The sequence below is a fragment of the Cercospora beticola genome, chromosome 6 (assembly GCF_033473495.1).
Source record: "Cercospora beticola chromosome 6, complete sequence".
Taxonomy (NCBI): domain Eukaryota; kingdom Fungi; phylum Ascomycota; class Dothideomycetes; order Mycosphaerellales; family Mycosphaerellaceae; genus Cercospora; species Cercospora beticola.
In genome coordinates, this window is record NC_088940.1 from 404378 (window position 1) to 431183 (window position 26806).

Consider the following 26806-nt stretch of genomic DNA (forward strand, 5'->3'; position numbering starts at 1 on the left):
GAGGAAAGTGAAAATTGCATTGACTGGGTTTGAAGAGCTTCGTGGCGCGTACGTAGTTTGCACATATTCTATTTATTTACCTGATTTTTCCTGTGAGCTTTTTTGCTTCGGTGCGGATTCTCTTCCTCTCGGACGTGTGGCCTCTGTTGCGTATGAGAGCTTTGACGGCACAGGCTTCTTTGTGAGACAGCAGTTTGCCCGTGGAGTGTATCACCGCGTTAACAAAACAGTTCTTTTCGCTCAAGCATGCTAAAGTCGAGAGTACTTGACAGTGTTGAGCTTCTCGCAGCTCGCTGCTGCGCCCTCACTTCTCCCCCCAAGGCCGAGGACCCAAGAACTCTTTGCACTTAGGAAGATGCAGTCACCCTCTTGCTATGGCTTTTGCGATAGACCGCTGGATTTCAGACAGTATTCAAGGCCATGAGTTTGGCCGCAGATGAATTTGCTAGGCGAGGATTTATATGCAAGATTGTCCTGTTAGATATCGAATTCTACTGCCAGCACAGCTCTGTATCTTGGACACTATTCTGTATGACGACTGGACGGAAGAGTACATGTTTCCTACTAATTTCGCAGGAATGTATGTCGACTTATTGGGTCGTGGTGCATTCTTTTGTGGAATGTTTCGTCCATTCATTACTATGGATGTAGCGAGCCTAGAGAATTGCATTTCGCGAGGTCATATTTTGTGTCTGTGATCAACTTTGTTGAGAGAGCAGTGGGCGTGATTCCAGCGTAATGTCCTTCGAAAGTCCTCGTTGCTAGAGATTTTTAGTATGGACAAGGACCCGGCGCAGGGCTACGACCTCGACAAGAACAAATTCGCTGTTTTTGCAACTTCAAAGATACTGCTTGATAGAAGTCATATCAATTCTCCAACAGACTTGATCTCCTCAGAAGTGGTATTTAGCACCCACGATGCCGGTCAGCGAGTCTTGTATTTGGAGAACATCAACACAGAGGAGAGAGGACTCATGGGAGAACCGGGATGTCAATAGTTGATACCTTGCTGTATTCGCGAAATCCACTTTACTACGCGGGATTACTCATTCTCCAACTCTCCGGCGCCTTCGGTCTACACAATGGGTATTCAGAGTCTTGCGCAGGAGCCTTTAGTATCTCTCATGGTAGGGTTGAGTCGTGGACGAAGATACGACTGTAGGTATCGTATACTGATTGAAGCGACGTGAGAAAAGTCACAGCCCAGTTCTCCAATGAATTCTATTCATACACTCAGAGCCAGGCGTATCCCGTATTGGCACTAGATGGTCGCTGCTTCCAGAATTACACAACAAGTGCAATTGAAACTTACATCCAAGCCGCTCATCTCTCAATCAATTGTCTGGTCGGACGTCCTCCAATTCCATAATGATGGACGGCTGGTAGAACAGGTTTTTATCCGGATAGCCGTTCCACACCCTGATAGACTTGACCTGCTTCCTGCCCAAGATCCCAGATCTCTGCACCAACAGATACGCAGTGCCCCAGATGCTCGGCGTACCTATCAGCGCGACAAAACCCTCCATGTCCTTCGTAACGAGCTTCCCTGGCCATGCTGGTGCTTGTCCCCGATCGACTGCCGCCTCGCCTTTCCAGTGGATCTGAAGGACTCGTGCGAGCACTTGTTCCGTTGGATGGTTAACGACGTTATGGCTGACAATATAGTGAAGACCGGATGGAGAAACGTTCTGCTGAGAGCAGATCTTGGCCCAGCAAAGCCACATGACGTCGGACAGTTGACGTAGATCTGGCAGGAGATCTGTCTTGGAGTTCCAACCCGGGACAGCATCTTCGGCGACTTGGGCGGCAGGACCTGTAGGCAAAACAATTGATTAGCTATGGGTTCAGTGCATATACAGTGGAGAGAGATGGCGCATACTCCAGTTAAATTCACCCACAATCACGCCCTTCTCCGTGTTGAAGACATTCTCGTAGGTAGCTTCTGTTGCCTATAAGCACGTCAGCTCCGCCTTATTTTCTGAGTGATTTGCTGTACGTACCGGGTATTTGTAGACCTTGCCGTCGATCGTAACTGGTCCACGGGGTTCCATATGCTGGAGAAGGATATTGTGTCCCTTGGATTGTGCGTCACCCTCAGGGCCCAGCAACGAGATCAGACCTGGGTCGCGGAAGCCTGCAATGTATTGTTCAATGTGAACTGGCTGTCCGTCCTGGCCTGTCCATCCCCACTGTTGGAGTTGTTCGAAGCGAGTGAAGGTGCTGATAGCCTGGGAGCCTGCCATTGCGGGATTGCGCATCCAGCACATTAGGGCGTAGCCTTTGATCTTCGCCTTGTTGAAGTCTTCGTTGCTTGCCGGCTTGACTTCGATGACTCGAGACTCCAAGATGTGCGAGCCATTGGTAGGTACGTTGAGATCGAGTTCAGGCGATTTTGGAAGAACTCGCGAGATCAGACTCACTTCGGGTGGGGAAGCCGTGAAGATGATAGTAGCTGCAATGATTGAGAGCAGGAGTAGTAGTAAAGGCAGAAGCCCATGGAAGAATGAGCTGGAGGTCCGCATACTTGTATTTGTTGGTTGTCGCAGTTGGTTGTTGGAGGTGAGAGGTGCAAGAGTTCCAAGCGAGGTGGGAGCTGTGCTGTTTTGTGGTACGGGTCACAGCTGTCCAAAGAGGCACATGTGATACGGGTAGCAGATAGCTCGTGCATATGTCAATATCAGGTGCAATTGGAGGTAGTGTCATGTGTAGGGCTCCGCAAAATCTCGTTCTGTGCAACATGAGTCTACCATGTGGTTTCAGACTTGACATGATCGATCGTGTTCTGATGTGCAAATGGGCGTGTCCACTTCTGTTTCGTTACCAAGTACGGACGCTGTACTTATGGCTACAGTGCAGCGTCCGCAGAACGCTATCACACTGGTACGACTGCTGGGATTCGGCGTGGAACTTGGACTGCGAGGTTCATCAGCAGAGAATTTACAGGGTGCATGTCCTGGCATTGTGCGAACACCTATGCCTGGTTGTTGAGGCGAAGAATCGATCAGCAATTAAACAAACAGCGCTCATCAAAGAAATGTCGAATATCATCAAGAAGTCACCAAATGGAGAAGTTCACTCAGGAGATCGATTGCAAGGCTGACCGGACGTCCTTCAAATAATGTTGTGACGATTCAAACGATCTGCCTATGGTTCGGGCTCAGAGCTTGGGCAAGAAATTATATCATCCCCAGATATCCCATTGCTGCTCGAACTCTTGGGTACCATGAGGCGGAATCGTGGATGATTCGGCTGCTTCTGCGCGTCGAGGCCATAGTCTTTGGTAGAATTCCCAGGTAGATGGCGTGCCAGGCTGAAACTGGCGACAGGGCATTGAGCGTACCTTGAGAATCGCCCAGCAGTAAATATCGGGAGGGAATTGGATGACATTCACTGCCAGCGGATGGAGAGATTTGTGTGTGTTGGAGGAAAGAGGTGGAAGGCAGAAGGCCGCGAAGAGAACAACGCTGGGAGACTCTCGGACACTCGGCCGAGGTTTCACCGGAACTCAAAAAAGTCTCCCGTCAAATCTACAACTACAAATTGACACACAACCCGAGGGCAACCCTTTGACAAGATGTCTTCCAATACTCGACCCTTTCAAGTCAAGTCTGATGCCCAGGGAAACACGGTCGACGTTCAGATTGGTGAGCTTCCTGGAATTGTAGCAGAAAACCTCGGCTTGGCAACTTGGGGTGCTGCAGTGGTATTGGCAGATGTGCTTTATCGCTGGACCGAGGACATCAAGAGAACAAGAGCAGAAGTGGAGGATCTGAAAAGAAAGGACATATCCAAGCATATCCCGATACTGGAATTGGGCGCCGGAACCGGACTGGCAGGCTTGACCGCATCTGCACTTTGGAATCTTCCGGCAATACTCACGGATCTTTCACCTGTGGTGCCAGGTATTGCACATAACATAAGTCTGAATCCATCTCTAGAGGCCTATGCTGGGACACTAGACTGGACGTCTCCTTCGACCTTGAACATTCCCTCCTCGTCTCCTGGCAACGATGCGATAACACTCTCTTGCGAAGCCACAAAGACCTCTATCCTGCTCGCGGCGGACACAATATATACTTCTGCTCATGCAAAACTCATCTCTTCTACGACTTTACATTGGCTCGCACGTACTCCATATGCAAGGGCGATATTCTGTTATCCCCTGCGATCATCGTATATCGAGCACGCGAGAGACCTCTGGAAAGAGATGCAGGCCTCTGGCTTCGTCTGTGTTGAAGAAGGGCGAGAACAGGCCAAAGAACTGTGGGGCGAGATAGCTCCTGTGCCATATGAGTGGTGCGTGTGGGGCTGGAGAGTTTTCCATCCAGAGGCTGTGGCGAGAGAAGAGGCAGAGAAGGTGGATGGCGAAGGATGGTTGGCGATGTGATTGAACAGCATTCAACACAACGAGTTGTGCTGGGGGGACCTGCGACTGCCGTTGATACACAAGGGCCGGCAGATCTGATTCGAGATTCTCATCGATCGCATCGCTACTGACAACACATCCACAATTTCCACCCGCGAGCGACGTTCAAATCCGTCCAACTCGCACGAGAGAGCATTATCGCTCGAGTCGTGGAGAGCAGACTTGCACAAGAGCCACATATAACGGCTAATTCACGTCCACATCTCAGCTTTCTGAACGAATATGGGTCCATCGCCGACATTGGGCATGAGAACATGAAGTCGAAGTACGAAGCAGATCAGTAATCTCGCATCATGTCGCTTAGCAGTCACACAACGACTAATGTGAGATAGGAAGATTGTCACACCAAACATTCACTCGGCGTACCCATGAGCATGTGATTCTCCGTTGAACTCAAGCAAATTATTCGCTCGTTTGCTGACTCTTGGAATCTTTCTCCTGAGAACCAGAGCGAGGGCGGCGACCCAACGTTTTGGTCGCCCAGAAACAACAAGGATATTTGTCTTACTGCCAAAGCTGGGGTTGCTGATCCTGGTTGACTGACATGGCGTGCCATATCGCACAGGCCGCCTAGCCAAGCTGGACATTGCATGTGAAAGTTTGGATGGCAGATATGTTCATCGACTTCATCTACTTTGCCTGCAAGAAGTCTCCGAGCACTTTCATATACGACTCAGTCTCCTCCAAGAACGGCGTGTGAGAGCTCAACGGGAAAGTAACCCATTTCGTCCTCGCGGCAATATTGTTGAAATAAGGCCAAACAACCTCATCCTGCGCCTCATCAAAATACCCATTGATGAGAAGCACGCCTCCTGGCACAGTCTCACTTGTAATCAACTTCAATTTCTCCGTGTAATCCCAGTCCTTCACTGTGCCCACGACAGTAAACTCACTAGGTCCATTCATGGTTGCATAGACAGTATTGTCTTCCGCAACGCCAGCAAGACTTGCCTCGATCTCCGGAGGGAAGGGATCAACGCGACACAGATGTCTCTTGTAGAATGCAATCGTAGCATCTTCATACTCCTTGGAGTCTGTCGTGCCTTCTTTCTCATGCTTGTCTAATGCGTCTTGGACACTTTTTGGAAGCGCAGCTCGAAGTCCATTGCAGACTTTGGACCATGTTGGCATTGCAGCGGGCGAGTTGGACACGATGAGCTTTTGTAAGCCGGCTGGTTGGTGGTCGACCGCGTATTGGATGGCTTCCATTCCGCCGCATGATTGACCAAGGAGATAGAAGTTCTTGATCTGGAGATGCTGTTTAAGATTCTCGAGCTCGCCGATGTGCAGGTCAAACGTGAAGAACGATGTGTCGCCCTTGTGGTGCTGGAGATGAGTATTATCGCCACAGCCGAGTTGATCGTACATTATGACAGGAATGCCATAGTCGGTGGCGATGAGGCTGATGGGGAGAATGTAGTCTATATTTGGACATTAGTTCTCTGTTCCCGAATTCAAGTCTGCATTCGACTGACTATGCAGCATGCCAGGGCCGCCATGAAGGCAGATCAATGGTGTAGCACTTGGCGACAGTTGACCCCATATCCGATATATGGTCGTTCCTTTTTCACCAGTGGATGGTATAGTGAACTCGACTTTGCCCGTCGAGGTCGGAGGCGGATAGGACCGGATCTGTCCGGGCGGCTTGGGTGTGTTCTCGTCTGGAATGTTGTAAGCCATGATCGATTCGCCACTATCAGTCTCAGACAACGATAGCCACAAGCGCGTCGGAGCGATATCTACTATTCAAGCAAGTCAGCTGTTGTTACACATAGATTAGGCAAAGCTATATGGAGCTCCACTCGTGCACTGCCCCGCACCTGATGAATCCGAAGTTTACCAATAGACTGGTCTGCACCCCTAGCGTGAGCAGGATTGAAGTTACTTGATCCTGGTCAAAAGGTTTGGAGCTTTCGGCTCAATTAGGAAGGAGATCTTTGTGGCTTTTGCCTGTGTTGTCTGTGTCTTGCCGTTTGCTCTATTCATCATCGTTCGTAAGTCACATCATAGTCAACCTGCTTTCGAATGATGGGATCCTCGGAACGCATACTCCCGTTACTCGCCTTGCGATTCGCGTGGTAAATCTCCGCAACATAGTTCTGATCTTCTGGTGTGAATACCGTGCTCTCTGCCGGACTCGATGCCGCAATTATGTCTTCTGTATTCCCACCTTTCTGATCTCTGGTTCCTTCTGGTGACATGTTCTGCATCTTGAAACTCTCTTTCGTAATCTTTCTGCTCCCACTGCCATAATCTGCTGCGTGGCCCAGATCCATGCCCATACCTGTATGGAAATCCTTGAGAAATGGTCGAAGAGCGATTGCCATGGCGGAGAACAGCGAGTATGTCAGGCCTAAGGTTTGCCAAGTCAAAGGCCGGATGACTATCGTGGATGGGCGACTGCTGTTCACAAATTGTTCGACTCTGTCGGCATGCATGGCGGCGAAGATGATGCAGCTGTAAACATGGTCAGTGTGCTGCAAAAAGGCATACCGATTCAACACTCACAGCAGCCGCAAGCCGACCATAGCTGATGCTGTAATTTTGTACGAGGATCGCATCTGCAAAGACCATACGACCCAGCAGAACAAGGCGAAACCCCACAGCTCGCTCAGCGCATCCATGATGGCAACGGCGATCCATCTTGTCTCCTATGAGAATGTTAGCAGATGAGTTTTCACGCAGCCTAGATTCTGCTTACGCGGTTGCAGTTGTCGCCACCGCCAGTGAGCAGATCGTGCCCATCACATCCGACGAGGACAGTCAAGAGTGAAGCAAAACCAAGAACTGTTACTGCCCCAAGAGTGCAGTGGAAGACTATGCGCACTGCCATGTCTCTTGCCAGCAAGCTCTGCACAGTCAAGAGTACTGCAAGCTTGGCTGCGTAAAGGCCCACCACGTACAGTGCTTCGCTTGCAAGGAAAAGCTATGCTGTTGTCAATGGTGCGGAGCTCCAGAACGCAAGCCGAACAGTCAACTCACATGCCATGCGATCGACGCTCTCGACTCATCCTCGCCGCCATCAGCCGAGCCGAGATGCAGAGCGACTGCGCCAAAAGCCACACCCGTCTGCGCCAGGAAGAGGATGCAGCCTGCCACGACAGCGTAGTCATCTATCTGGAATCTTCGCCATCGCACCATAAGCCGGAGGAACAACGTCAAGAGAATATGACAGACGCAGATGACGCCAATAATCCAGTAGATGCCTCTCCGGTCGGTAGGCGTGATAGTCGACAGCGGCGGGTAGAGAAACTCATGTTGTGTCGCCATCCTGTGGACTGGAGATGCTCATAGTAGCGCTCTGAGCCAGCGGAGTGTGGAAGAGTGGGCTATTCTGACATGACTTCGTGAAGAAGTGTCGAGCCTCGACTTCGTTGAGCTCGATACCCGACGCGCATCTCGTGGCAAAGAAGAACAGGGAGGCCGAAATTTAGGACGTACACCCATGGAGGCTATGGTGAACGGAGGGCCGTAGCAGCGAGATCCGTTGTCGAGCACTAGGAGACTTACCTCGAGTAGGCAGAGCTGCCATTCTTAGCGGACGTCCCGGCATGCCGCAAGCGTGCGTCAACAGTGTCGATCTTCGGGTGTCAGAGGAGGTGAAGTGTAGGGTGCCTCGCTTGCAGGCTTGGCGAAAAATCAAGCCATCTGGGGTCTTCCGGGTGGAGGAGTTGTGGAGCTTCTCTTGATCCTTATTCACGACTTCACCTTCTGCCCAACATCGCATTTGGTGGCATACCGTGCTTCTAGCGATAATGTGGCAGTCCGCGCGACATTGTCGTCGCGCATTCCGAAGCCCGGGCAGCCCTGCGCTGATGATTCGCAATGGCGCGCTGGCGTGATCACAGCTGTGCCGACAAAAATCTATACCCTGCCACCGGCATATTACCGGAGTAGTCTTTGGGCATGACACAAGACGAATGAGACACTACCGTCTAAGGACTGTACAGATTAGTCTCCGCTGGCACCTCCCACCATGACCCTTAACCATGTGCTACATCCGTATCCGTGCCACGGCGGATTTGCAGAGAGGCCGCGGTACATACGAATTGTCGAGAGCAACAAGGCTGCCGACGACAATTTGTACGCCACTACAACATGCCGCAGGAGTGGGAGCCCACGCTGGGTAGCAAGTCGACAGTCGTTCCCAGAGTCGACCCAGCCGACATCGATGGCTCAGCATACCGCGCCACGCGTGGTGGCAATGCCCAAGATCTGCGAGATATGGCGAGAATGGGGAAGAGTCAAGAGTTGCAGCGCAACTTCAAGCTGGTGACCATGTTTGGCTTTTCCGCGATTCTCATGTGCTCGTGGGAATCGTTGTTGAGCAGTATGAGCATCGCTTTGACGAATGGTGGAGCAGCGGGCTTGATCTGGACTTGGTTTGCCTCCTGGATGGGGTTCACCTTTGTGTATTTGTCTATGGCAGAGGTAATTGAGGACTTGCAATCATGAATTGTGGCAGGAGACGCTGACAGATTGCTCTTGCCGCATAGATGGGCAGCATGGCTCCAACAACAGGAGGTAAGTGCCAAGCGCGGCTCTTTCGACACTCAATGCTTATTCCGTGGCCAGGTCAATATCACTGGGTCAGTGAGTTCTCGCCGCGAAAATATCAACGAGTGTTGAGCTACATCGTTGGTGAGTTTGGGAGCAAATGCTTAAGCGAGAAGGATTCAACTAATGTACGGCAAAGGCTGGCTTGGTGTTCTTGGATGGCAAGCTCTGGAAGCTTCAATCGGCTTTCAGGCAGGCACAATCATCCAGGCACTTCTCGTATTGAACTATCCCGACACCTATGAGCCTCAGCGATGGCACGGGACGATGCTGGTCATCGCCGTTCTCGTGTTCGGCGCCATCTTCAACATCTTCCTGGCAACTCGACTTCATTTGGTCGAGGGCACGATCTTGATCGTGCACATATATGGCATTTTCTGCGTGCTGGTACCTCTATGGATTCTTTCTCCACGATCGACCTCCGAATTTGCTTGGACACAATTCCATGATCCAGGATGGGGCAGCACCGGGCTATCTGCTTTGATCGGCATGCAGGCTTGTATTGTTCCCCTTTTGGGTGCCGATGCATCAGTACACATGTGAGCAGATTCCGGGACAAACTGTGGGAGTTCAGGTTTTGACAGTCAACAGGTCCGAAGAACTCAAGGATGCTGCTTATACGTTGCCTCGCTCAATGATGTGGGCAACTACGATCAACGGTGTCATGGGTTTGATCACTGCTATCACCACTGCTTACTGCCTCGGTGATGTAGCGTCTCGTGAGACATATCAAGAAGAAAGTCCACAGCCTGATCTCGCTAATTGTTTCGACAGTACTCGACACTTCGACCGGATACCCGTTTGTTCAGATGTTTTACAACTCAACACAGTCTCTAGGCGCAACGAATGCCATGGCCGGAGTGAGTTACAACCACCTCCGGAGGACTGTCTTCACTCGATACTGACGCTCAACGGATTATCATATTCATGGACGCATTCAGTGCAGTCTCTATCATGGCTTCCGCGTCTCGTCAGATGGTGAGTCAATTTACGTCTTTATGGTTCTTTGGCTGACATCGATCAAGTATGCATTCGCTCGTGACCAAGGCACGCCTTTCGCTGGATGGTTGTCTAAGGTATGTCTTTGTTCAATGACGGCACAGCATGCACTGATGCTCGTCTCAGGTTGACTCAAGACTTGATGTTCCTGTCAATGCCGTGGTCATGTCAACGATTATTGCTTGTCTCCTTTCACTGATCAATATCGGGAGCACCGTTGCATTCAACAACTTGGTCTCAATCACGAACGGAGTGCTGGTCACATCGTATACAGTCTGTATCGGCTGCTTCATCTGGAGACGTCTGTCCAGGCAAGAAATGCTGCCCTCACGATTCGACCTCGGGCATTTCGGACTACTGGTCAACGTGCTTGCGATCTGCTTCCTGATCATCATATTTGTGATGGTACGTATCAGATTCGAAGTGCTATCTCTTCGAAGCCAAAAGCTGACAACAATAGTCGTTCTTCCCACCAACTCCATTACCAGAGCTCGCATCAATGAACTGGTCTTCATTAATCTTCTCAGCAGTTGCAATTTGGGGCATCGTATTCTATTACGTCTGGGCTCGACATAGATACGTGGGACCAGTCGAGTATGTCCGAAAACTAGATTAAACAGAACATCAACCGAGCGGTCTGGAACTCTCGTACAGTAGCAACGAGAAAAAAACCTTTACCAGCATCACACCAGCCACCGAACTTGTCTCTCATCCACGCGAGAAGCACGGAGCGACATTGTCCCAAATTATTGTGACAAATATCGGTCGTGCCTAAGACCTTCGAGGCAGAACCGGAGCAGACCGCACGTGGGAATGAGATCCTTGTGGATTTCGTGGATGACGGAATCTTGGCTCAATCGAGTTTAGTTGATGTGCATGGGACAGGAATGGGAGGGATGCCACTTTTCTCCGTAGCCAAAGGACCCTTGTTGGACTCAATCGTCCAACGCGCGCGAGCGCACCCGCATTCGTGAGTTGTTCGTCCACGAAGTTCAGCCGTAGAAGAGCCCAGCAAGGCCCCCCTTCATAGTTCGTGCCACAACCCCTCCCATGCCACGTTCTAATCTAGGTTGATTTTCCGATCTTCCAGAAAAGAAAAGCTTCCCTATCAACTACTGCGACGACGACCTGTGTCAGACAGGCGCAGCAGGAGGAGTGCGCGTCTAACAAAACAGCAGCATCTAATCGCCTGCAGGGCGAAGGCGGCTTCAAGATGAAACAAGAAGGCTTGTCGTCGAACAGCTACGATGCTGGTGTTGGCTCTCCCATCGACGACGACTACCACGACCGCGATGTTTTCGGCCACGAACAAGGACACGATATCAAATACAAGACTTTGACATGGCAAATGGTTGCTGTTCTGATGGTTGCAGAGATCGTCTCCAATGGAATGCTTTCGCTCCCATCCTCGTTGGCGACAGTCGGCATGGTCCCGGGTATCATATTGATTGTTTTCTTGGGTGTCTTTGCAGCTTATACATCGGTCCTGTTGGTCAATTTCAAGCTTCGCCACCCGGAAGTACACAATATGGGCGATGCGGGAAAGATTATGTTTGGACCTATTGGACGCGAGGTTTTCGCGTTTGGAACTCTGTGCTTCGCGATTCTGCTGGGCGGAGGACAGATCCTGTCGGGACAAATTGCTTTGTCGTTCTTGAGCAACAACGGAGTGTGCAACTTGGGCTTTGCTGGAATCTTTGCTGTTGCGACACTGGTTTGTGCTCTGCCAAGGACGTACGATTACTTGAGTGTGATCTCGGTGGGAAGTGTGCTTTGCATCGTGGTTGCTGGTTTCTTAGGCATGGGAGCTGCAGGAGCCAACCCCGTTGAGGGTAGAGTTGTGGTTGCTGGCCGTTCGAGCGATTTCTTCACTGCGTTCTTTTCCATCACCAACCCAGTCTTTGCGTACTGCGGTCATTTCATGTGAGTGCACCTCTGCCTTTGCTCAACTGAAATTACCACTGACGCAAACAATCAGGTTCTTCGCTTTAATGTCCGAAATGAAGAAGCCGCGGGATGCCATCAAAGCCGCGTACACTCTCCAGAGCTTCGCCACAACATACTACGTGATCTTCGCCGCCGTCACCTATGGCTATATCGGCAGCGAAGTCCTATCTCCTTCCTTCTCCTCTCTGCCGACGAAATGGGGTAAGGCAGCCTATGGAATTGCGATTCCTAACCTTCTTATTGCCGGATCGCTCTACGTCCACACCGCCAGCAAGATCATCTTCGTTCGGATCTTCCGCAACTCACGCCACTTGCACAGCAACACGATTGTGGGATGGGGAGCTTGGATTGGACTTTGCACATTCATTACCGGCCTCGCTTTCCTGCTTGCTGTTGGCGTACCGATTTTCAACTACTTGCTCGGTATTGCTTCGTCTGCTTTCGGTGCCTGGTTCACCTATGGAATGTAGGTTGACAAACTGCTCTACCTCCTCGATCTGCATTTGCTAATATTATCCAGCGCTGGCATGTTCTGGCTCCACTACACCTACTACGACGGTAATGGAGGTGGCTTCCAAGCCTGGAAGAGGAAGCCCACAGGAACGCTAGCGGCAGTCTTGACCATCCTCGCAGGTGCTTTCATCTGCATCGCAGGTCTGTACGTGTCTATCAAGGCTATCATCGATGCCTATGCAGACGGTACCATAGCAGAGGCATTCAGCTGTTGAGCTGAGTGCCACAAATTCTTGTCAAGAACAAAAAAGAAATTCGCATCTAGGACAACGCCTTCCGCAAAGGCTTCTTCTCTCCTTCAACAGCCAGCAGCATTGAAGCTGGCATACTTTTATATGTTCTTTCGTTTCTATATTGCCCAAGTTTTATCCGTTTCTTTTATCTTTCTTCACCTCCCGAAAGACACCGACTGCCAACTCATACTGCTTCTTTGGTGAAGATTTCGTGAACGACGATGTTTGTGTCTCCACCATCGCTGCACAGCAACATCGTTCCTCTTCGCCAAGCTTAGGAGCAGGGACATGCGTGTTCTGGCAGAGATCAGACATATCTCACGGATGTCCCGCGGTGTCTCAGAACCATCTCTGCACCACCATCTTCGGCAAGGCGAAGCGCAGAGGTAGGGAACCCTTCATCGGTATAGAGAAAGGTGATAACTTGCAGTGGTTCTTTGCAATTTTTCTCAGTGACAGCAGCTGACAGACTTCGTTTTCAGAAATACTTCTGCGGCATACCTGTGTCCTGGGTCTACGCTGATGAGCTGCGAATTTCTTCTCGGTATAGAGGAAGCGATCTCAGTAGGACATCTCCCGGGACTATCCTAGCTACTATCTGTCCTGCGGTGCTAACGCTTGGCTGAGAGATACTCCGATCTTGAGAAAGGACGGCGTACGGCGATTTATCCTCGTCAAGCTCTGCGTGAATATTCAATCGGGGTGTTATCGTAACTTACTCCTAAGGAAGATCACTTTCCATACCAGACTCCACACACCCCTATTACTCTCTTTATTCCCTAGCAAGACACTTCTCATTCCGCTCTCACAAATTCCCACAATCTTCATTTTTTAACATAGTCCAAGAGTCAACAGGCTATGCCTACCTCTCAACGGCTTCCCTTGGATTCTCGGCCCATTCAATCTCCTCACCTCTCCTTCGATCGCGCGCTTCAGCTGTTCCAGCCCTGAAAACCCGAAGTCTTTTCTTGTCCCTCAAATCCGGCGAGGTAAAATTTCTCCCGCAACACGAGTACCCTTTTTGCAACCCCTGATCTGCGAACAGATTTCGGTTGCTCATGCAGCGGTACTCTGATTCACGATGCGATCCATGGTCAGCGACACCCCTCAAGAGCAAGATCCTGAACTGTCGAAACTGCCACTTTCCTAGAGCCGTTTTCCTTCGAGCACATCAAATTATTCCGTCCTTCGAATCCCGAACCAGAGTCAAGTTCTGCGGTAACTATGTTGCGACGAAAATCAGACCAATGAATCCCCCAGAAGTACTCGCCAAAGAACACAAATCGCACGAATTCAAGGCACCAAGCGTGTCAAGCGCTGTGCTTCTAAGACCGAGATACAATCGATACACAGCAGTGAGAAGACATAGCCTAGCAGAAGAGCAGCTATGTTCCTTTGCTGCTTCGTGCACCGGTGTTCGACTCACTCCCCGTGTGTGTAGTTCCCCGGCCCGCACGAAAAGCATGCAGAGATCCGCACCAGTCCACGCTTCAACCCAAATGTGTGTTCTTTGGCGTACTCCCCAGATATCCGCGGAATCGTTCGACAAGCTCCGCTTGCATAGAACACTAGGAAAGGACCGTTCCTTCTGGATGTCAGTGTATGCAGCTTGCATGCCCATTGAAGTTCGTTGTCTTTTAGGCAGAAATTCAAGCAACCCTTTTTCAAAGATTCGCATAAGGTGGCCTCACGCGGCCTCATCTCTGGACACCACTTGACAAATTGACCATTTGGATTCCTGATAAGTTGGCAGTTGGCTTCTCCGATCAATCGACATATTTGACTTGATCAGCATTCCCAATTCCTTGGTTGCTTACCCTTTTCTCTCAGCTGTTCATCATTCTTCGTTACTCGCCCTTAGAGAGCCTTGCCAAGCCACCACCTCTGCACACCCTGACCATGGCGTACTCAAGCAATACTCAGAAACCATCGATGCCGATGATTGACTCTATGTCATCGATCGAAGTGGACGAAGGCCTTTTCGCATCGTCGAAGACATTAGAGGACATCAAGAGCTACTCAACTCTGCTAGCCAAATGCGGCGAGCTCAAAATTCCTCCCCTGGATAAAGGCGCAGCGCTAAAAATCACGAGCGAAGGGCAAAAGTCAGGATCAAACCGAGCACTCAATGCGAATGTGGACAAGCTCAACCTCTGCATTCGTAACCATGAAATTCCTGCTTCCATTATCACAGCCAGCTTCGAAGACAACGTATCTGGGGACCACGAAGTTGTGATACTCAACCACGAGAATGTAGTATTTGCGAGCAACCCACCAGAAGACGAAGCGTGGCCACTGAAGATTGTGATCGAAGCAGACGTCTCGCTTGCGACTGAGCTCACTGCCGAAGCTGATCCTGTGGAGTTCCTTGTTCAAAGACTTGTAAAAGTTCACGAAGACTCCAACGCTCATCCCGAGTCCAAGCCAAAGAAAGGCGATATGCCGTTCGCCGAGCATCTGGCAATTCTCCTAAGTCTGCTACGACAATGCAACGACTCAACTACGACAGCAGAGCTTGAGCAACGACAACAACGTCCGAGGTCGTACGTGATGGCTGCCAGTTGTCGTAAAATGAGTCGAAGAGCGAATCTGGGCAAAATTGGCAAGCGCAAATACTTCGATGTCCCCCGTCCCCTCAGTCATCTGACAATTCTATTACTTATGATGAGCTGCCCGGATCATCGCAGCAGACTCGTTCAGGTTTCGTTGCCCAAGGGATCTTGCAACCATTAAACTCAACTTGAGCGCGTTGGTCGCCACGATGAGAACGAAGATAACGATCTCTCACTCACATGGGCGGCATGTCAGCCACCGAGTACTGAGATTCAATTGCATGGGAGAGATTCTCTTCACCGAGATGCTCACTTTCCGGCGTTGAGTGGCGACCCGGCACATGGTAGCATGGCAGTTCTGATGAGCGCTTCTGGTTTGGGCGAAAGGGATCGAGGCAGGGACAGCAAAGATCGAAGACGAAAATCAAGTCTTGGCTGGTCAGAGCGATGGGCAATGGGATCAATCTTACTACAAGTGCTTGGTCTCCACATGGATGTCTCTCGGGATTGGAAGGAAAGGATGGCGCAAGCCGGAGTCACTAAGTGATGGTAGGGAAATAGAAGTACAGACAGAGCTATCTTCTTCTACAGCCACATCGCGTTCTGTGTCTACTATCATTTCTTCCCTTCACCAACTTCATCTTTATCCTCGTTGATCTCCATTTTCCTTCCCAACACAACCGTCACCACTACTCTCTGACCGCCCCTGAACAGTATCACTCGCTGATAAGCGAGGTCCCGGTAGCTCCAACTCCGGCACCGAAGCAGAGTCATATAACAAGTGTTCATCGAATGGAGATTTCGACGGAGCAGGAGGGGTCAACTCAGGAGACGAAACGTAATTCAGCTCCCTCAGCTCACGATCACGTCTTTCAATCTCCGCTTCCGCATCGGCCGCCCGTTTTCGTTCCAGAACCTCAGCAAACCAGTCCTTCAGGACAGTCTTGAGATCTGCGAGCACGGTCTCAGCGATGCGTTGTGGGGTGAAAGGCGGGAGGGCTACTGCTTTGTATGGGGGTGAGGAAGTGTCACTGGCGGAGCTGCTTTGCACATTCGCTTGCGCTGGAGCGCTTTGCGGGACAGATTCTTGCGACATGCTGGGACCGGGAAGACTGAGCTCGGGCGGTGCAGTAGGGACGGAGCTCAGATCCGTGAGTATTTTTATCGGGCTGACTGGACGAGTAGGCTTGGTGTATACGGCGAATTCTCTAGGCGGATCCTCATCGTCGTCCGGCCGGTCGCTGAAAACTGGGTGGGAACTTACACTCTCTGCAATATCCTGTGCTACTTGGGCGTTGTGCAGGAGCTTGTTCAACTCATCTTTTGCGGCATTTTGCAAGTTGCCAAGGGACGCTTCAGCCACTTCTGTTGATGTAAAGGGCGGGAGAGCTACTGCCTTGTGCCTTGCTGCGGGAAGGAAGCTCTGCGGCTCGCTTCGCTTTCCTGAGTTCCGTCTTGAGGACCGATGTGCAGCTGCAGCAGCTTTGCAGGCTTCATCGCAGGCAGAACAACACTTCTGTTTCTTCAAAGCGATCGCATCGACATAGAGCCCCAGATCCTTCAACACTCGCCGTACTTCAGCTTTCGTGTTCGCAGAGATTCCAAGCTTCTTGAGTTTTCCGAGCGTCATCTTCTCCCAAAGATCCTTCCTACTCACCAGCATGAACAGCGATCCCATAACAGCGTCATAGTGCACCCTCCCACTAAACTTCTTATCCTTGCCCAGTTGTGGAGAGATCTCGCAGAACCCCTTCTCACAAGTGCGAGAGAAAATCTTCTGCAGATTAGACTGGATGTCGGCCAGCCCAGTATCGTCCTTGACAAGCTCGTCCAGACAATCATTGAACGATTTAGTTCTCTCCTGGTGGACCTTCGGTTGACGGATATCGACCAACGCAAACGTAGCCGTGTGGATAAAGTCCCTTTCACGCTTCTTCATCCCCCGCGAACGCTTCCCCGGATGCCAATTCGTCTCCCCAACAATAGCAAACTCATGCCGACAGATATTCCGAAGGTACTCCAAAGCCCCATCAACCCAAGCCATCTCATCCAGCTCTTTTCCCTCCTCATCATCCTCATCAACAGAACAATCACCAGCAGCAACTCCATTTCCACCTCCACCCTTCCTCCTCTTCCTAAACCCCTCCAACCACTTCAAATGCCACCCCAAAACCCCCTCAAACTTCCTAACAAAATACCCCAAATTCCAAAACTGCCACTCCGCATCCCCCACAACTCTCCTCATACTCTTCAAATCCAACATTCCTCTTCTTCCCTCTTTCCACAAATCCATCTCCGTCTCTAAAGTCTTCAAACTCTTCACCAAATCCCCCAAATACAGCGATAACATGATATGCAAAATTTTCCGTCCTCTTCGGTCATACACTGGATGCTTTTCGATGTTTCTATCAACGAGGTGGCTTTGTCCTGTGTATTTTGCGAGAGATTGGACGCATTTGATTTGGGATTTTGTGTAGAGTTTTTGCAGGGTTGGTTCGTTGGGGATTGTGGAGGTGTTGAGCCATTCTTCTTCTGAGATGTCTTTGGTGTCTTGAGGACTTAGTGTTAAGATGTCGAAGAAATCTCTCTTGCCGCGAGTGAAATGTTGCCTCCCGAGATTGATGCGGTGGAGGATTTTTCGATGGCTAGTGGCAACGACGTATGTTCGTAGACGGTCTCGTGCGATGTCGAGTTCGGAGGTGGTGGTGGACGAATTACACAGGCGAAGCAGTTTCAGGATGTTGCCTAGGTGTTCGGCGAGGGGGATATCGACCTTCGTTGGCTTAGAATCGCGTCGGCCAGCAGAGTTAGTGGGGGTGAATTCCTTCCTCATCGGCTCAGACTCGCTCTCGCTGGCATTATCAGCGAGAGGGAATTCCAAGTTCATAGGCTTCGAGTCGCGTCGGTCAGCAGAGTCATCTTCGCGGATCTCCCTAAACCTCCTCCACAAATACCCCACCACATTCTCTTTATCCCCCTTCCCCAACTTCCTCCTCTTTCTGATATCCTCCTCAATGAAGACCTCCGCCCCTCCCCTACCCTTTTCCCTTTCTCCTCCATCCTCACAAGCAAAATTAACAACCACCACCCTCCCCCCATCCCTCACCCCCAAATCCCTCGTCTTAACAACCCTCAACTCCCCTTCCTCCTCATTCCCTCTAACACACAAATCAACCTTCTCCTGAAACTTCCCCTTCTTATTCAACCTCTTCTTCGGATAATTCCTTTTCACCCACAAGTCCCAACCCGTCGGACTTCGATTGCGATCAAAATCACCCCGATGAAATCGATCGAGTTCCTCGCGACGAGCGAGGAGGGAGGAGTAGGATTTGATATCTTCGAGAATTTCAACCGTCGCGAACGATAGGTGATTACTACTCTCATCCTGCTTCTGCTTCTGCTTCTGAGACTGCGTCTGACTCGATCCAGAACAAAAGGGTGACGCCATGGTTGGGCTAGCGGGCGAATTTTCAGAGATGATAGTCGAGTGAACGAGGGTTGGATTCGGCGTGAGCGTATGTATCATGTAGAAGTCCGCTCACAAGAATCATGTGAAAGGATGTCAAACTTGCCTCGATGGGGAAAATTAAAATCAGAAGCACTTAAACTTCAGAGTTTAGGGAATTTTTGGCTTGACTCACTGATATTTAATGGTACGAGGCCGCGGGAAGCCGCCACGAGACAGTCAACGCCCATGCCAAGCAAATGGAGAGAAAAGAGAAGCGGGCATAAAAGATGCAATGTCTGGTTCCCAAAGAGTGCATTTTGTCTTCTGTCTGCGCAGTGTCTCTACAGCGTGACACAGAAGCAGACTCTCCTTTTACGCTGTTGAGTCCAACAGTGGTAGTCCCTCTTCTCCAATTTCCGATTCTGGGCATCCTTTTCCCTCCTGCCCAATCCATCTTTTCCCAAAAATGCTCGCGAGGTATTCAACCCGTTCATACGCCGTCGCTAATGCATGTATACGCCCTCGACACCGCTTCTCCCTCTGTTAGAGACAAGCTATGTCTCGGGCCTCCGAAGCAAAAAATCAGAGTTTTCGCTGGCTGGCGCTATTCAGCACTTGAATAGCGGCTATGATAAATGGTTGATGGTACAAGTCGTGCGTAAAAGAACAAAAAAATCCAGACAGCACTTGCGAGAACGATGTGCTTGACTGAAGCAACAATCGTTCGTCGGCGTCATGTTGATGTTGTCATCTCCGGCCGAGGTCTCTGCGCGGCGCGGGTTGGCTCGATGTGGTGTTGTTGTACAAGTATCGCAAATTCCGAGGCGACGTGGTGAGCCCCGGTGAATCCATGTCAAGTCGTACAGCAGCGCGTAGCCGCCATGTCCTCGTTGAGGGGAGCTAGTAAAATCTCCGATGCTCAGCGATAGTGCATGCATATTATGTAGTTTCTGGTGCGTCCTCGGAATGTGTTATCGCACGTGGATGGTTCTGTTGCATGCCTTTGGATGTGCGCGCACGCCCGCGGCGCCAATTTCGGCAAGGTTGGTGTCGGTCGTCATCATGTTCAGATTATGGCGAAGATTATGCGATAATCCTGGTCATCACGTTGCGACGCGGTCGCTGCTTATTCCTTGTCTTTGTCCCCGATATGGCGTTCACTCTCGGGCTTCCAAGTGCCTAGAGACTCGTTAGTACAACTGCAAGTCCGGGGAAACTAAACGATAGGGGAAAATGACATACCCTCGAAAGTGTGATGCACAAATGCCATGGGGTCATCGATGTCGCCAGCGCCCATCTGACCCACACCGGGGGAAAAGGAGGTGATGGGTAGCACCACCACATCTCCGACCTTCTTTGCTGCAGTGATGCCGGTGAACTGTTTCCATGTGATGTTGCCCTTGCTCGTGCTCATGTCGAAGTAGTCGGGATTGTTGAAGAACTTGAAGATGGCATCAGTCCAGAGCGCCGGTCCAGTGTATTCGACCACACTGCCAGCTCCCTTGATTGTGGTGTGCAGCTCGCCAGACTTCTTTCTTCGGTGCACTTCCTCAGTAATGGTGGCTACAATGTCGACCAAGACTGGGTGACCTGGTTTGGCCTGGATGGTCCATTGGCAGAACTGAATGCGGCGCGAGTACCAATCTTTCCAATCTTCGCGATCTGGGTCCGCCTCGATTCCAATCACCAATCCGTAAGTGGTGCGAGGAACATCCGGTGGAACCCACTCGACAGCAGACTTGAGTGCCGTTGTGTCGATGTCGGTGTAAATTCCTCCTCTTGCAAGTAAGATCAGGTAGCGGAAAAAGTCGGCCTTGAGCACTGGCTCGGGCAGGGCTTCGTAGGCCTGTACGACTTCGGGTATGCTGGCGTAAAAGTGCTTGATCAAGTGCACGGCAACAGAATCGGTGATGACCTCGTGGACGAAGCTGGGATGCAGTTCTGTCCATGACGCCTCCGCCGGCCTCCACTCCTCAGGGAACTCGCCCGAAGCAGGAGTGTGTCTCCACGTCTGCCAAATGTATGCTGGGAATTTGCCCTCGGAGTCGTAGGGGAATGTGTAGGCCAATTGTTGTCGAAGTGGCTTGAGCTTCAAGTCAGCCATGGCGATCTGCGGCTTGGGCTTTCTCGACAGTGCCACATGGCCGCCATCCTCGCTCTTTGATTTCGGGATTGCTGAAGGAGCGGCGGTGGTGGCGCTCTTGACATCTGCTTTCTGTGGCTCTGCAACAGCCTCGACGATCTTCCTATTGTCGGCGTGACTGCCGGTGGGTTTGGGGGAGTTGTTGAGTTTGAGTGGCTTGGCGCGCTCGCCAGGGTGGGTGGTCCGCAGGAGGAAGAAGAAGGCGAGTATGATGGCGGCCACGGCGAGGGCGCGTCTGAAGGAGAGCATGGTCGCGAGAGAGCGGCCTCGGGCTCGCAGCTCGAGTCGGGTGTTACAAGTGCGGCGATGGCGGTAGGAGGGAGAAGTTTATTATGTGGGAGACGCAGGTCGGAAATGTAGCCAGCACACCCCTGTCTGCCAGAAGCTTGGGGAGTTGTGTGGCAGGTGGAGCTGGCGCGCGGAATCCCAGCTGGATTATCTCATTAGCGGCTGACGTCGTCGATGGGCGGCTGGTGCGTGCGTAGGCGTGAGGCTGGCAGTCGAGGGACAATGGAGTGAGTGAGACGAGAGGGTGGTGGAGGGTGCAGCAGCGCGTCGGTATTCGTATGCACGACCACGTACCTACTTTTTCTGGTGTGGCGGCAGTCCGGGAGTGGTCAGCGGGAGCCGGGGATGGCGAAGGATGGCTCAGGCCGGAAGTCCCAGGTTAGCAGCAGGCGGGCGATGCGATAGCTGAGAGCCTCGCGTGTAACGTCAGGCCTGCGCGACTCGCTATCGCAGTGGGGCGAGAGGCTAGTTTGGTGAATGCGGGAAAGGAACAACATAGAAAACGTGTCAGGTTTGGTGGACGAATGCGAATGGTGGTGGGAGTGGTGGAAAAAGAGCAGACGTTTCAGCGTGCAGTGCCAGGGGTTCGGTGGTCAAGCTGCGACGGCGGGAGCGCAGATCTCTGTCCGTCTGCCCGTCATTTGGTGCTGCCACCACACGCTGCTGGGGCAGAAGTGCGATTGCGCGGTCGTCCACTCGCGGCCTCTGCGCCATCCTGAAACAAGCTGCATCGCGCTATCTTTCGCCCTTCGCACCATTCAGCGCCCGCCCACGCAAATGCTGGACGAGGACACGCGGCTCACATGTACGATTACGATGGGACACACCGTCGACATGGAGCACCAGTACAACTGTCTTCATTCACGCTCGAAGACAGAGAGTCAGAGACACATGCACATGCACCACGCAAGGAGACAGCCACCTGCCGCTTTGAGCATTCCTTGCTCGTCCATGTGCTCGACGACCTCTGGAGTGGAGCAGCCCAGCGGCATGCAAGTGGATGCAAGGAAGCTCCAAACCTGTTCCACTGCCAAGGGCGAAGCTTCTCACCATCCTCGTTCGTGTTCGCAACCAAACGGACACCAGGCGACCAGCACTGGTCCGACACTTCCACGTAACATCCGCGTATGAAGTCCCGCCTTCCATCAAACGTTCTGTGTACATTCCACCCGCACAGAGCTGAAACGAGAGGCTTCCGGCAACATGGTAATGTCACATGTACGCCTTTCATCGCTTGGAAGGGAGAAAGATAAGCTCTTTCCCGTGGATGGCGCCATCGTGCGCCGTGTTGCACCGTGCACAGTGCACCCGCTCATCACCTAACTTCAGTAACATGTCCGTATCTGATCTTGCGATATTCGTCACCAACGTCAGCACTTGACACGATCGTGAACCAGAAGTCACAATCAGCTAATATACAGCAACTGCTACAACCGGTCAACGTTACATTGCATCAGCGTCTCACTCAACACCAGACATTCACCAAGTCCAGCTCCGGCAAATCCCTTCACCATCCGTACTCATCCACCAGAGCTACCATATATGGTGTGGAGAGCTATCCGCTCGCTTCCACGTCAAAGACAAAAAAGACAGCTTGCAAGCTTGCTCATCGAACACGAGATGCAACTAGGAGGTCCCCCCGCTGGAAACTTGGTTCTTCAGCCGTTCTAACTAACGCTCTCTCCCTCAACGTACTGTCACCCAAGCAACTGCCCACTGGCCTTTTGCTGGGCGCTAGCAACACGAGCTACCCTCACCAAGTCTATTTATTACAAGGCACCAGGTTCCTTGATACAGAGCTACATAGGCGTAGGCTATTCTTGACCTGTGTCGCTCAACGGCATGAGCAGTTGCTTGCTTGGCTGGCAAATCGCTCACACGCATCGCGATGCGAAAATCTAATATAGTGCTCTTCGTCATCACTCAACAATCATATCCGACTCTGCATGCAGTGAAAGTGGTCACGTCCGGTAGCATAGCCGCTGCGCAGCACAGTTCTCGCGGTCTTCCGAACGCGTCGATCGATGCAAGTGTTGTATGCGACTTGCATGAAGCATTGACAGTGAATCTTTTGAACCTGGCTGAGTTTCTCTTTCTACACTCTGCAACGGAGTGTCCTCCGTCTATCGTGCATCTTACCCTGATGACAATGGCAGATAACTAACGATGACTCGTGCTATATGCTGCCAATGCTTTCAGCCGAATGCAGGGCAATGGATGCTGCATATTATATGACCCACTCCGGATATGGGTCTTCGGATCTATCCTGGGTGGGAAGGTCAGTTGTCACAGCGAGCAGTGTCGAATGGTGTCTGGGATATATGGTGAGGGCATCCACCGCTCGTTGGCGCGCAGCTGTCTGTTGGTCTGTACTATCCACGACAGGTCCGGATGCCCATATGGTCTGGCTACACATCTAACACGCATACTTCGCAGCACTTGCTCTGCCGCTCCAGATTTCAACCAGAATCTACTATCAGGTAGGAGATCATCACCATACCACTTGAAGCTCAATTTTGATCATATAGCTCTCTTCCTCCTTGAACTCGAAAATATTAAAAATCCTGCACACCCGTCTCCCCCTTCAACTCCCTCCTCCCATCATCGCCGCTCGGCAGAAATTCCTCTTCCTCCTCCTCCAACCACTCCTCCAATTTCCCTCTCTCCTCCTCTTCCCAATCATCCAACTCCTCATTCCCATCAACCAAAACCCCATACTCAAAATCCCCATCCTCCCCCGCCAAAAACCTCTGCGTCATAATATCTTTCCACAAACCCCAAGCAGTCTCCTTATCTAACCCCTCGTACTCATCATCTTCCTCTTCCTCACCCTCCTCTCCATTCCCATCCCCACACTCCCCCTCCACCCTCCCCGTCCTCTCCACCTCCTCCCTCTGCCTCCTAACTCTCTCTTGCTCCCTAACTCTCCTCCTCTCATCTTCCCTCTCCTTCTTCTCTCGTTTCTGCGCCAAAGCGTTTAGCTTCGCTTCACTCCTCATCAAATCCGCTTCTAGCACACCTGTGAACCCTCTTTCGCGGCCTTGAATTTCACGTTCTTGCGCTGAGAGATGTTGTCGTACGAGCCGGTCGTAGATGATGGGATCTGCGAGTTCGAGATCTGAGGTGTGGAAATATGAAGGGTGGAGGTCTAGGTAGCGTTTTCGGCGGTTTTTGATGAGGATGCGGGAGGGGATTTGAGTTGAGGTTTGCGGGTGCTCTCGGTTTTGACGCCTTCTGTTTGACGATTGTGAAGGTCTTGATAACGCGCTCTCATCTGCTTTCTGCGTTGCTGAGCGTATGGCTAGAGAGTGATGTGGCGAGCGCTGCCTTTCTTCTTCGGGGAAATGGGGCATCGTCCGGGATCTGGTGCTTGGTTTTCGCTCTCGGAATTCTTGCGTCTTCTCCTAAATCTTCTTGAGCTCCTCGGTCGTACGTTTTTTTGAAGGCTTCGCAAATTGTTTTTGATGTTCTTGCCTCAAGCTTGAGTGAAGCTGACGCTGCGGTGGCGAGTGAATGCTGACTAATCGTTTTCGTCTCATCTCCACTGCCAAGACGATGCATGTGCAAGCATTCTCCAACAACAGCTCCGCAGCTTCTCCAGTCCCATTTTGCCTTGGTCGGACAGTATTTGTACATACGCGATCGGCATATCCTTTTTTAAGCCCAAATACCTTGGTCGTCGATACCCTTCGGCTCAAGCAATGCCGTAGAGTCGACCGATATCCGAGCAAGACGTCCGGCAGTAGCAAGCTTTGAAAGTCTCCTTAATCAAAAGAGAATCTCTCAACCGACAGCAACTTTCTCAGGAAGTAACATTCAGAATGCCACCAAGATTCTCAATTCCACGACTATCATCCGTGCGACCACGTCCATTTCAAGTCTTTGGCAGGCTGAACACAAGATGCATGCCTGCAGCTAGCGCACGAAGATATGCTTCCTCCTCGCCAGAAACGGCAAAAAGCCAACCGACTTGGTTCGGAGGTGTAGTCTTCGGCATTGGCCTTGCAGCGACCATCTTTGCAGGATCTTTTGTGTATAGAGCTTCTGCGAATAAAATCAGTTATGCAAGTCATGCACAGATGCTCAAGGTCAGTGGAGTTGGTAATAGGTCTTGTTGAAGAAGTGCGCTTACAGAAATAGGCTGCTAATGAGATTGTAACAATACTGGGAGAAGACGCTGTCAGCTTTGACGAAGATGTGATTGAGCATCACGGACGCTCTGACTGGTCTACTTCCAACACGGCAGTACGTCCCGTCGCCGTAGTCTACCCCAAGACCACAGAAGATGTTGTCGCAATTGCTCGTGCATGTAACAAGCACAACGTGCCTATCGTACCTTTCGGTGCAGGATCTAGTGTCGAAGGAAACTTCTCTTCACCGCACTCTGGTATCTGCGTGGACTTTACACATATGGATCAAGTCATTGCTTTCCGACCCGAGGATATGGACATCACAGTCCAGCCTGGTGTGAATTGGGTTGATCTGAACAACAAGATTGCAGAAAGTGGCCTCTTCTTACCTCTTGATCCATCGCCTACGGCACAGATCGGAGGCATGGTCGCGACGAATTGCTCGGGCACGAATGCAATGCGTTATGGGACAATGAAGGATTGGGTGGTGAATCTGACTGTCGTCTTGGCAGACGGACAAGTCATCAAGACGCGCCGCAGACCCCGGAAGACCTCAGCAGGCTACAACCTTACCTCTCTCTTCGTTGGAGCTGAGGGAACGCTCGGCATGGTTACAGAAGCGACACTGAAACTCGCGCCAATCCCACAAGACACCAGTGTCGCAATCGTGAGCTTCCCTACCATCAAGGAAGCAGCGATCGCAGCAAGCAGTATCATTCGATCAGGCATCCAGCTTGCCGCATTGGAGATGATGGATGACCTACAAATGCAAGTTGTGAATCGACATGGGAGTGCCGCTGTAAGGAAGCGAAAGTGGCTCGAAGAACCAACGCTATTTCTCAAATTCTCCGGTACGACGGACGCGATCAAAAGCGATGTCAAGCGCGTCGGTCAACTCATCAAGCCTCACAACCCCAGAGAATTCATCTTCGCCAAAAGCGAGCAAGAGAAGCAAGATCTCTGGGCTGCGAGGAAAGAAGCACTATTCACGATGGTCAACACTCGTCCTGAAGGTACCGAGATTTGGTCCACAGACGTCGCTGTCCCGCTCTCCCGATTGACAGATATCATTGAAGTGACCAAGCAGGATTGTAGCAGTTTGGGCTTGTTCGCTTCTGTTATTGGTCATGTCGGAGATGCAAATTTCCACACGGCAATGTTCTTCGACCCTAAGAACCCGGAACAGAAAGCTGCGGTGAGCAAGGTCGTACACGATATGATGGACCGGGCGTTGGAGATGGAGGGCACTGTTTCCGGTGAACATGCTATCGGGATCGGCAAGAAGGAGAGTTTGCTTGATGAGCTAGGAATTGAGACGATCGATTTTATGCGGTCGCTGAAAAGAGCGGTTGATCCTAAATGGTAAGGACTTGTTGCATTCTTCGTTCCAACTGAAGGCTCTCGCTGATCATGAACAGGATCATGAATCCAGGCAAGGTGTTCGACCTGCCCAAGAACAAATAGTCACGCTGGACTCATCAACGACATGCCATCTCATTATAACAACACCTCCAGCTCGTGGCTCTCGTGATCCGAAGCAAATCCGTCATCTACAAAAGCTCAAAGCACT

The 26806-nt window shown here is 51.3% G+C and overlaps 11 protein-coding genes across 11 annotated transcripts; 5 read left to right on the forward strand and 6 right to left on the reverse strand.

The window, feature by feature from the left end:
- Positions 1-1334: 1334 nt before the first annotated feature.
- On the reverse strand, positions 1335-2522 carry RHO25_009280 (uncharacterized protein; the record flags this gene model as incomplete). The annotated part of the gene is made up of 3 exons (XM_023600825.1): positions 1335-1813; positions 1880-1949; positions 2001-2522. 3 exons carry the CDS (start codon positions 2520-2522, stop codon positions 1335-1337), a joined length of 1071 nt encoding a protein of 356 aa, XP_023453672.1.
- Positions 2523-3574: 1052 nt separating this feature from the next.
- RHO25_009281 (uncharacterized protein) lies at positions 3575-4387 on the forward strand (the record flags this gene model as incomplete). The annotated part of the gene is made up of 1 exon (XM_023600826.2): positions 3575-4387. One exon carries the CDS (start codon positions 3575-3577, stop codon positions 4385-4387), a length of 813 nt encoding a protein of 270 aa, XP_023453673.1.
- A 669-nt stretch (positions 4388-5056) lies between these two features.
- RHO25_009282 (uncharacterized protein) lies at positions 5057-6106 on the reverse strand (the record flags this gene model as incomplete). Its single annotated transcript, XM_023600827.2, has 2 exons — positions 5057-5847; positions 5902-6106. 2 exons carry the CDS (start codon positions 6104-6106, stop codon positions 5057-5059), a joined length of 996 nt encoding a protein of 331 aa, XP_023453674.1.
- A 305-nt stretch (positions 6107-6411) lies between these two features.
- Positions 6412-7696, reverse strand: RHO25_009283 (uncharacterized protein; the record flags this gene model as incomplete). The annotated part of the gene is made up of 4 exons (XM_023600828.2): positions 6412-6883; positions 6935-7077; positions 7128-7352; positions 7409-7696. 4 exons carry the CDS (start codon positions 7694-7696, stop codon positions 6412-6414), a joined length of 1128 nt encoding a protein of 375 aa, XP_023453665.1.
- Positions 7697-8524: 828 nt separating this feature from the next.
- On the forward strand, positions 8525-10598 carry RHO25_009284 (uncharacterized protein; the record flags this gene model as incomplete). The annotated part of the gene is made up of 9 exons (XM_023600829.2): positions 8525-8857; positions 8923-8950; positions 9002-9067; positions 9123-9522; positions 9575-9702; positions 9758-9843; positions 10009-10059; positions 10109-10387; positions 10443-10598. The coding sequence occupies 9 exons, from the start codon at positions 8525-8527 to the stop codon at positions 10596-10598; spliced, it is 1527 nt and encodes a 508-aa protein (XP_023453666.1).
- Positions 10599-11195: 597 nt separating this feature from the next.
- On the forward strand, positions 11196-12657 carry RHO25_009285 (uncharacterized protein; the record flags this gene model as incomplete). Its single annotated transcript, XM_023600830.2, has 3 exons — positions 11196-11905; positions 11961-12395; positions 12450-12657. 3 exons carry the CDS (start codon positions 11196-11198, stop codon positions 12655-12657), a joined length of 1353 nt encoding a protein of 450 aa, XP_023453374.1.
- A 1917-nt stretch (positions 12658-14574) lies between these two features.
- RHO25_009286 (uncharacterized protein) lies at positions 14575-15408 on the forward strand (the record flags this gene model as incomplete). Its single annotated transcript, XM_065603170.1, has 1 exon — positions 14575-15408. The coding sequence occupies one exon, from the start codon at positions 14575-14577 to the stop codon at positions 15406-15408; it is 834 nt and encodes a 277-aa protein (XP_065459242.1).
- A 462-nt stretch (positions 15409-15870) lies between these two features.
- RHO25_009287 (uncharacterized protein) lies at positions 15871-18675 on the reverse strand (the record flags this gene model as incomplete). The annotated part of the gene is made up of 1 exon (XM_023600831.1): positions 15871-18675. The coding sequence occupies one exon, from the start codon at positions 18673-18675 to the stop codon at positions 15871-15873; it is 2805 nt and encodes a 934-aa protein (XP_023453373.1).
- Positions 18676-19801: 1126 nt separating this feature from the next.
- Positions 19802-21067, reverse strand: RHO25_009288 (uncharacterized protein; the record flags this gene model as incomplete). The annotated part of the gene is made up of 2 exons (XM_023600832.2): positions 19802-19854; positions 19918-21067. The coding sequence occupies 2 exons, from the start codon at positions 21065-21067 to the stop codon at positions 19802-19804; spliced, it is 1203 nt and encodes a 400-aa protein (XP_023453376.1).
- A 2594-nt stretch (positions 21068-23661) lies between these two features.
- Positions 23662-24459, reverse strand: RHO25_009289 (uncharacterized protein; the record flags this gene model as incomplete). The annotated part of the gene is made up of 1 exon (XM_023600833.2): positions 23662-24459. One exon carries the CDS (start codon positions 24457-24459, stop codon positions 23662-23664), a length of 798 nt encoding a protein of 265 aa, XP_023453375.1.
- A 726-nt stretch (positions 24460-25185) lies between these two features.
- Positions 25186-26700, forward strand: RHO25_009290 (uncharacterized protein; the record flags this gene model as incomplete). The annotated part of the gene is made up of 3 exons (XM_023600834.2): positions 25186-25194; positions 25247-26598; positions 26655-26700. 3 exons carry the CDS (start codon positions 25186-25188, stop codon positions 26698-26700), a joined length of 1407 nt encoding a protein of 468 aa, XP_023453378.2.
- Between the last annotated feature and the right edge of the window lie 106 nt (positions 26701-26806).